Below are 9,370 nucleotides of genomic sequence, written 5' to 3'. Positions count from 1 at the left end.
AGGCTCCCGTCCTTATACCTAGACTGTTGTGTCTCCCGAAACACCCGTCCTTATAATAAAATGTTGTGTCTCCCTAGGCAACCACCCTTATACCCAGACTGTTGTGTCACCCTAGCCATCCGTCTTCATACTTAGAATGTTGTGTCTTCCTAGGCACCCGTCCTTATACCTAGACTGTTCTGTCTCCCTAGGCACCTGTCCTTTTCCCTATACTATCGTGTCGCACTAGACACCCGTCCTTACACAAAGACTGCTGTTTCTAACTAGCCATCCGTCTTCATATCTAGAATGTTGTGTCTTCTTAGGCACCCGTCCTTATACCTAGACTGTTGCCTAGACTGTTGTGTCTCCCTAGGCACCCGTCCTTATATCTAGACTGTTGTGTCTCCCTAGGCCCCGTCCTTATAACTAGACTGTTGTGTCTCCCTAGGCACCCGGCCTTATACCTAGACTGTTGTGTCTCCCTAGGCTCCCGTCCTTATACCTAGACTGTTGTGTCTCCCGAAACACCCGTCCTTATACCTAGACTGCTGTGTCTACCTAGGCTACCGTCCTTATACCGAGACTGTTGTGTCTCCCTAGGCACCCGTCCTTATACCTAGACTGTTCTGTCTCCCTAGGCACCTGTCCTTTTACCTATACTATCGTGTCGCACTAGACACCCGTCCTTACACAAAGACTGTTGTTTCTAACTAGCCATCCGTCTTCATACCTAGACTGTTCTGTCTCCCTAGGCACCCGTCCTCATACCTAGACTGTTCTGTCTCCCAAGGCATCCGTCCTCATACCTAGACTGTTGTGTCTCCCTAGGCACCCGTCCTTATACCTAGACTGTTGTGTCTCCCTAGGCACCCGGCCTTATAACTAGACTGTTGCGAGGACGTTTAACGCCAAACAAACAATCAACAAAAGTTGCCATCATGTTTTGTTTACTTAAGTTGAGATAAAATTGGATAAAGAACAAAAATGAAATTTCAACATACAATAAACTAGAACTATTTACAATGAACTATTTTTTTTCCCATGACAACATTTTGTTATCAAAAATAATCGCGAGAATAATTCACAGTGTCAGATTTTTCCTCGTGACGCGGTTCTGGTAAATCCCTACATCACAAATAAACGCACCAGCCGTCCCTTTCACACGTACAAGTACCTACAGGGCATTTAATTGAAACTAGAATCAACACAAATGCCATACAGATGAAGTACGTGTAATAATCCAATCAAATTAAGGGTTAAAGCCGTACCTATTTACAGCACTGACATGTTTTGAGGACCAAATCGTAATTTTAAGAATAAATGAATAATAACATAAATAACACGACAGTAGAAGAATATATATATATATGATATAACTACATGTATTTACCACATATCATTTTGATACCAACAACACCAAACTATCAATCAGTTGAATGATTCCTTTTACTATTTTGAAGATCACAACAGAAGAATATATGTCAAATGTTCTACCATAGAGTATGATATATGCTTTTCTCCAAATTACATCTTGACGTAAAACCATTGTCAATAATGTATATTCATAAATGCCACACCCAAAAGCCATCAATGTTGTGTAGTCTGTGGGGAGTAGATTTCTATTTACAGGAAGGTCAACTAATATAAATAGACATTAGTTTGCACGCGGTTTTTTAAATGCAATAATATTTTTAAAACTCAAATGATAACAGTCAAATAAAGTGTCCATTATTTTATTAGTTCTCTAATACATATTTTTATTTTACACTAATGGTTCGAAAGATGATCATGAAGTTGCTGCAGCGATGTAACAGTTGTCGCTATTTGATGCCGACTACCATATTGTGCATTACTATACTCATACATAGGACTACCTCAAAATGTCGCATTATATTATGCTTGGTTCCCGGCCATGTGGTAATACTTGGTAATGAAAAGGCAGATCGCGCGCCACCAACGCGGCTTTATTGCTACCACCACTTGATTGTAAACTTCATTTTAGACATTTCAAACCGTTAATAACACATTTGGCTAAGGTAAAAATGGCAAACTAAATGGAATCAATGCGTAGACAACAAATTACACTGTGTAAAACCAAAAAACGGTGAATGGTATACACGCTAAAGAAAAAACCGAGGTTAAATGAAATATTTATCACAAATATTGTTCAGGAGATGGCACCTTACAGCGACCTAATTATCAATATGAATCAGCATAATGGCATTTTCTAAACATAAATCAACGCTTATATATTATAAACTGAATACCTAATTGTCAAAGTCTATCAATAGAAAGCATCTTGTTTTTTCTGTTAAAATCTGTTATATTTCCTTATATCCCTCGAGTTTTAAAATTTGGCCCATTTGAATTGGTTGTTGCTTTCAAAATCAACACATGCATACTAATACTTATTTATATATACTGTCCTACTTCTGCCAATAAACATCGCCTCCCTACAGACTATGCAGTATTGATGGCTTTTAAGTCTGAACTTTCTAAACTTAGGTTATTTCCTACCTGTTTTCGTCGTTGCCATTCGGGACAAATATACTTGTTTGACATGGAATACAGCCTACTTTAGTCTCGATCGTTGTCACACGAAAGCTTCATGTTTTGTAAATATACTTGTTTGACATTGAATACAGTCTGCTTCAGTCTTGATCGTTGTCACACAAAGCTTCATGTTTTGTAAATATACTTGTTTGACATTGAATACAGTCTGCTTCAGTCTTGATCGTTGTCACACAAAGCTTCATGTTTTGTAAATATACTTGTTTGACCTGGAATACAGTCTACTTCAGTCTTGATCGTTGTCACACGAAAGCTTCATGTTTTGTAAATATATGTACTTGTTTGACATGGAATACAGTCTACTTCAGTCTTGATCGTTGTCACACGAAAGCTTCATGTTTTGTAATCGTTAGTGTTTGCACTTCATAGTAATGAGAACATGTATAATAGTATCCAATATCCATGTGTACATATCCAAAAGTAATCAGTTACGAGACCTGTTACATTTTTAATTCGTCTATTATTTGTATTACGGTGCAGTGATTGGCCTAATTACCTAGGGAACCATCCGTCGTGTGACTGGCTACCGCGATCAACCAATTACTTCGACAATATTATTATGACTGCATGACTTGCTGTATAATTAAAAGTACACTTTTATCAACACAAAAGAGGTCAATATGTCTATTTCATTTAAAAAAAAAAACATCTATTGTTCTTTAGTATTTTGAATACCTAATCGGATCGATGAATCGCTAAATCGCTCACTATTTCCACGAACAGTACGTATCTGACACAGTGAAACCAAAATAGTATGGTTTAAAGATTTGAACTGTTGATGACTATGAGAACAAAGATTCGGTGGTATGTTAATTTGATATTATTCCGTTTTCGAGAAGAGTAATTTGTAAATCAGTCAGAAGGTTGTACATTGTTACTATTTTTAGAAACCGATGTCTGTCTGTGTCATTGTGGTTCATCTTTTCTGAAATGAATAATTTTTATCCACTCTATATTATCTTGTCGAAATTATATACATCAAGTATCAAAAATCACGTCGTTTTTACTTCTAAGGTCAATGCTGATTTTATTGAATGATTTTGGATGCACAAATTACTAGTTTCAAGGAAAACAAATCTATCTTCACTTTTGTGCATGAAAGGCGAACAAGCGTTTATTCAGGCTGATCGATCCACCTCTGAAACTTCTGAAGACACAATATACCAAAATCTAATGTTTGAATTATTACCAGGCGAAAGGATTTCACGGGGTCATCTCGTTCGTGGTTGCAATGTTCCGACATCAGTTCCAATCCAAGTTGCTGAGTTACCCGGAAATAAAAACCAATACCTACAGGAACATGCAAATTCAAACGCTGGCACGCATTCTTTGTGACGCTAACTACACAACCTTGTACTATCTTTCAGATGGTCCATTTGCTTTCTATCGCTATTTATATGACATAGCTGCCTTTACATGTTGCCCCGACTGCCTCGACTGACTGGCTACTTTATCCATCGCATCAAATGTACTTTCTCTCAATTCGAGTCCCCCATCTGCGTAATTGATGTTCTTGAAACGTATTCATTTGAAGGGTCATTTAAGAGAATAAAGCCAATACAGTTTTTCAATGCTTACACTCGAAATTCTGGCCGTGTAACGTGATTGTACACCAACAACAAAAACGACAGTTTGAGCACAGAATCCATGCTTGAACATGATAATGGTTTCTATGATTACCGACCCTGATCATTGAAATTCTCATATGTAGTAGCTGCATGTGGGTGGTACTGCGATAAATGTTATTACTTCTTAATTTGGATCATTCTCCAGACAATTCCACCTTATCTGTTTATGATTCCCTCCAAAGTTTCTAGTCACCATATGGACGCATTAGTGTATGCGACACACATACATGCAAAAACAACATGTCTGTCGTCCTCGTTCGTTCTCTGACTGATTTATGTGGTAAGAGTCACCTAAATTGTCAGCAGACATATTTGATAAACCCTTTTTTGCTGTTCTTAAAATCCTGTCATTGAGTAAACGTGTCTGTCAAACATCTTTCATGAAGTCAAGTCTCTGCATTGTCCTGTTTTAAGACTTTAAATTATAGTACCTACATAGCAATACTACGGTAGTTGAAACATTAAAAGAATGAACGAATGTTTTATTTCTTAGTATTCTATATTTTTTATAACGAAATCAAAATCAACAGTTTTGATTCTGTGTTTTATTGAATTTTAACGAGAATTCCGTTTTTTGGCCAATGTTTTTAAAATTGTGTTTGAAGCAAATATATTTGAGTGCTATCCGATGGCCTGTTCGCCGTCCCCGATGCTACTAAAAAAGAAAGAAACATGTTTCAATAAAGGCGAAATAGTTCTACATACGGCCAATTGCATGTGAAGGAAATTTGTTCAACTATGTGAGCAAACATGGAAAATACAATTACATGTCAACAAACAATACAATTCAAAATAAAATAAACCATGTCAACATACCAGATTATGTAAAAACAACACGATGTAAACAAAAAAATACGTGTTAACAACCAAAATCATATTTACAAACGACCACATGCTCCAATCGTGTGTCTAATTTTGCCATTTTTCTAATACTTAATAGTGCAATAAATAAAGGAAGGATCTTGGCGCCTACCATCGTACCATCTTCTTGATTTTATATAGGCTCGAAATTTTCCCTATTTGTTGGATTAAGTAATCAACATTTAATTAATTAACATAACTAGGAACATAGAGATAATTCTTTTCAGAAAATCCCAACCAAATATTTCTGAGAAATAGCGCTTACATACATGTACTTATATTCTCAAATTTGTTTTTTCAGATCACTCCTAAATTCGTTCTGCTAAACGAGAAACCATATGGAGCCTCCTAGTGAAACGAGAAAGAGCAAAATCTATAACTCTCAAAATTCAAGATGGCCGCCTGACACCTTTTTTAATCAGTCAAAACTTGATTAGGCATCACCATGGACAACCCGGGAATCTTCTCCATTTTAGATTCGAAAAAGATCGCTCCAGTACTTCTAAGAAATTGCGCTTTCTCGAACAATCCAAATTGCGGCATGCGTACGTAAAGACCCAGGAGAACCTTACTGTGAACTTTTAGAAAGATTCTTCAAGTTATACATGAGAAACAGCGCAAAGAATAATATTTAAAGGACGGACTAACATGAACAAACCTCATACAGAAAAGCATACCAAGACTCTCCGATACATAGAAACAGACCTTACACAACTAATCATACAAAGACTCCCCGGTACATAGAAACAAACTTTATACAGAAAATCATACCAAGACTCCCCTGTACATAGAAACAGACCGCACACATAGAATCATACCAAGACAATAGTTGTTATCCCTCCGATGGCTCGGGGTTTTCTCCGTGGGTTTTCCCCCATCACGAAAGCAACATTTGTTCCCTTAGCGGCGTCGTAATAAAAGCTCTTTAGAGCTTATGTTTGTTGTTGACAATGTTCACGACGTTAAATAAAGATTATGTATTTATTATCAATCATTTACCTTCTACAGAGCAACAATACTATAACTTTTATAGATTGATAGCTTGAGCTTGGTTGACGAAAATGAGGGATATCTATGTTTGCTTTGAAACCTTTAGACATAAAGAAATAACAGTGCTTGTTATTGTTTATTTTTACTTGAGGGTCCATGAACCAGCACTTCAAAACAGAAATAGGTTTGCAATTGATAAAAGGGGGCGCTACGTGACTTCGATGAAGGGAACGCCCGTCGGGTCAGGTGATCACGTGATGTGCAGTGCGGTACTACATTATGTATATAATGCCTGCAAATCAAGCTGGTGGTGCCACTCTTTGCTGCGATTTATTACCTTTCCAAAATATATTTAGGTTAACGAAAAGATAGCTTTTGTTGAGCATTTTTGTATTCAAATGTCTGCGAATTCCAGCTAATATTAAGCAAATGAACATGCCTCGTCTGTAACGGATTCCGAAACGTCCGTTAACATAAACAAAACAAGTTAGGTGTAAGCTCTAGAGGACCGAATAAATTATAAAGGCCCGGTCACAACCCACCGTGCGTGTTTTTAGTCTGCACGTTTTTTGGGGAGGCCACGGTCGCCCCGTTTTTCTGAAAACGTGGGGAGGGAGGGGCAAGAGCAGGGAGAGAGTCCGTCAACGCACGTCACTCGCACGGTGTAAGTACGTGGCCCGGACGCCACGCCTGGCCGTGAGCGGTTGCGTGCATCGTACGTTGCACACGTGGTAAGTGAGTTATACGTGCTTACAACTTGCTTACAACGTACGATCTCCGTGCGATTGCCACGTTATCCTACGGAGGCCGTACTTACACGTGCGATGCGATGAACGTGAGTTTTTCCGCCCAATGTCGGGGCCCAATGTCTGTGTCCTCTTATTAGGCATCTTGGAGACGAAATGTTGGCACTCGTCCGTCGGCTCGGCTTTTATATATCCTGCAGAAATCAGTGCGCACAACGTTCTTTGTAAGTGTGGAGCACGTGCTTACTCGGTACGGTCCACGTCAGTTCTGCGTGCTCATTGGACAGAAGAACTGGGGAAGTGCCGGGTAAGCACAGACCACGCACTTATCACGTGCGCAGCACGCACGTGCTAAGTGCGCCGCCCGTAGAGCAAGTGACCGTGCAAGAGTCAGTGCGTTGTGCGTTCATTGGCTGTAGAAGGCACGCGCGTCACCCGTACTGGGATGAATCCGTAACCCGACCGTCTCCCGAACACAGCGAAAATTCCTCATGCACTAAAAGTGCTACGGCGTGTCTGCGTGCTCCCAAATCCGTATTGAGGAGGTACTCACTCACCACCCCCAATTTCCCACGTTTTTGCAAGTAGACAGCACGATAGACTTGCAAGTACGGCGGGTTGGGACCACGGCTTAACATACTAGTATAAACACCGCAGATAGAGATACAGTGATGTTATTACACAGGAAAGGGAGAATTCACGATCTGTAAGTCGAAATCGGGCTGCTTATTGGCATCTTAATAAGAAGCTATGCCGGTTTGTCATGTTTTTTTAAACAGCACATCGCTAGGTTTTGGAGGCATACACATAAGTAGCTAACTTACTTCGTTTTGCAAATGAAGTTCCAGACATGTCGACAGGGTTCATCAGCCCACTGGTACGCATGGTCTCTCCAAAGGGCCAAACAGTCTGCTGATGCTCCTTGGTTTGGTTCTCCACTGTGCCAGTCATTAAACGTTATTAGATCGTCAGATGTAGTCCAACGCCAAGAACCCTCTACCTCAAAATCGTTGCCATCTAACCAGTATCCTGCTGGGAAACAGAACACATTACAATGTTGATTATTTTGGACTTTTGTCAAACATTAATCTGATTTTTGTTCTGTTGACGCATAATTGCTGCACGCGTGTACAAAACAATTGCTAAATTTGTGTTATTTGGAGAGGGATTTATACAAACTTTTAGGCTGTTTCCCCCCAGAAATCGTTTGTACAATGATTGTAAAAATTATAATTCAATTTGATTTCAAATGTGTCAGATTTTAAATTTAATCGTACAAATGACACCCCTCTGTCTCTTTGATTAAAGTGTATTGGACTGAATGTTTTGATTTTGATAGCTGATCAAATGAACTCTGCATGCCGTGTACAGTTGGCTAGTTTCATCTACATGTATGCAACAATACAATTGCACTGTTCTGCTAAACAAATAAACAGGTGTTTAACAAAGCTCTCATTATCAGTTTGTTAAATACTGGTTTTGTACTTAATCTTAGATTTTAAAAACAAAAATGTCAAATAGGGATATCTGGCTAATGCGAAAACTGAAGACTTATGTTTTATATTTACGTTATATGCATTGGGATTCAAATACATAAAATAAATATGTCTTTCAAGTTTAATGAAATATCAATTCAAGATAAGTAAAATTAAGGAATACTTTGTTTTAAAACGTTTGCCTGTGCCTTCAGGAAGGAATTCTCGGCAGCCGAATTAACAGTGGCAAGGTGACCTTTCAGATCGGCACAAATGATCTGAAATATAATGAATATATATATTTAGGAGATGTATATTGCAAGAGCAAAGCATCACGTTATATATTCATCAGGTATAATAAAATAGTTTATTTGTTATAAATATTACCATTTCTCGCAAGTCACATACAGTACATGTACATGTATAAGTGATAAAATACATATAAGTATGAGTTTGCAGTATAAAATCGACGTCGATGCAGACACGCTATAGATGCATGTACAATAATTTGTTTAACATGTACAAAATGACGAAGAAAAAGACAAATCCATTCAGCTACAGTTAATTTACTTCCTTTCGTAAATGTGCAAGAGTCTATATGTCCCCTTATCTCGGTCCAATGGCAAACCAAGGATAAAAAAGACATCAGATTTAAAACAAGACAAAGAAACAGACAGCATAAAAAGCTTAAGTAACAAAACGGAGTAAATTCCGACATTTAAGAAATCAGGTTATTTCATTAATTAGGAAAGCCAAAGAAATGTTTTTGGAAAACCTTCAAAATCCATTATTAGACAAATTAAGTGGTGGAAAATAGGCAAAATATGTTCTATTAAATTGAAGTAATGGCATTATTGATATACAGAATACATATTTGATGGAGTTTGTCCATAGATATACACTGTCTATAAGGGCTACAAGAAGGTTCCAATAGACTAGTGTTTTGTCTTATATTGTATATTTCTATTAGTACCAGTATTTCATACTGTTGATCTTAGTCACCAGCGTGGATTGACCATCGGGCAAATCATGTGTAGGACTTTATATGGTCATGACACCAAGGTAAGGAAAGATCGTTAAGAGTAATTGAATATATAAATATTTAACAATTAAAATG

At 38.0% G+C, this 9,370-nt stretch overlaps 1 protein-coding gene across 2 annotated transcripts in view; it reads right to left on the bottom strand.

The window, feature by feature from the left end:
• Positions 1–4,672: 4,672 nt before the first annotated feature.
• LOC110452172 (perlucin-like protein) overlaps positions 4,673–9,370 on the bottom strand; it is a 25,513-nt gene continuing 20,815 nt past the window's right edge. The window contains exons 3-5 of one of the 2 annotated variants that reach the window (XM_021500547.1): positions 8,438–8,531; positions 7,603–7,810; positions 4,673–4,833 (exon numbers count right to left, since the gene is read on the bottom strand). In XM_021500547.1, the coding sequence (XP_021356222.1) occupies positions 4,803–4,833; positions 7,603–7,810; positions 8,438–8,531 (333 nt within the window). In that variant the 3' untranslated portion in view covers positions 4,673–4,802. Of the gene's footprint in view, positions 4,837–7,602; positions 7,811–8,437; positions 8,532–9,370 lie in introns of both variants that reach the window. The other variant, XM_021500541.1, reaches the window with a different exon arrangement.

The sequence above is a fragment of the Mizuhopecten yessoensis genome, unplaced genomic scaffold (assembly GCF_002113885.1).
Source record: "Mizuhopecten yessoensis strain PY_sf001 unplaced genomic scaffold, ASM211388v2 scaffold717, whole genome shotgun sequence".
Classification (NCBI taxonomy): domain Eukaryota; kingdom Metazoa; phylum Mollusca; class Bivalvia; order Pectinida; family Pectinidae; genus Mizuhopecten; species Mizuhopecten yessoensis.
Note: the sequence above shows the minus strand (reverse complement) of the source record. Positions and strands in the feature narration are given on the sequence as shown.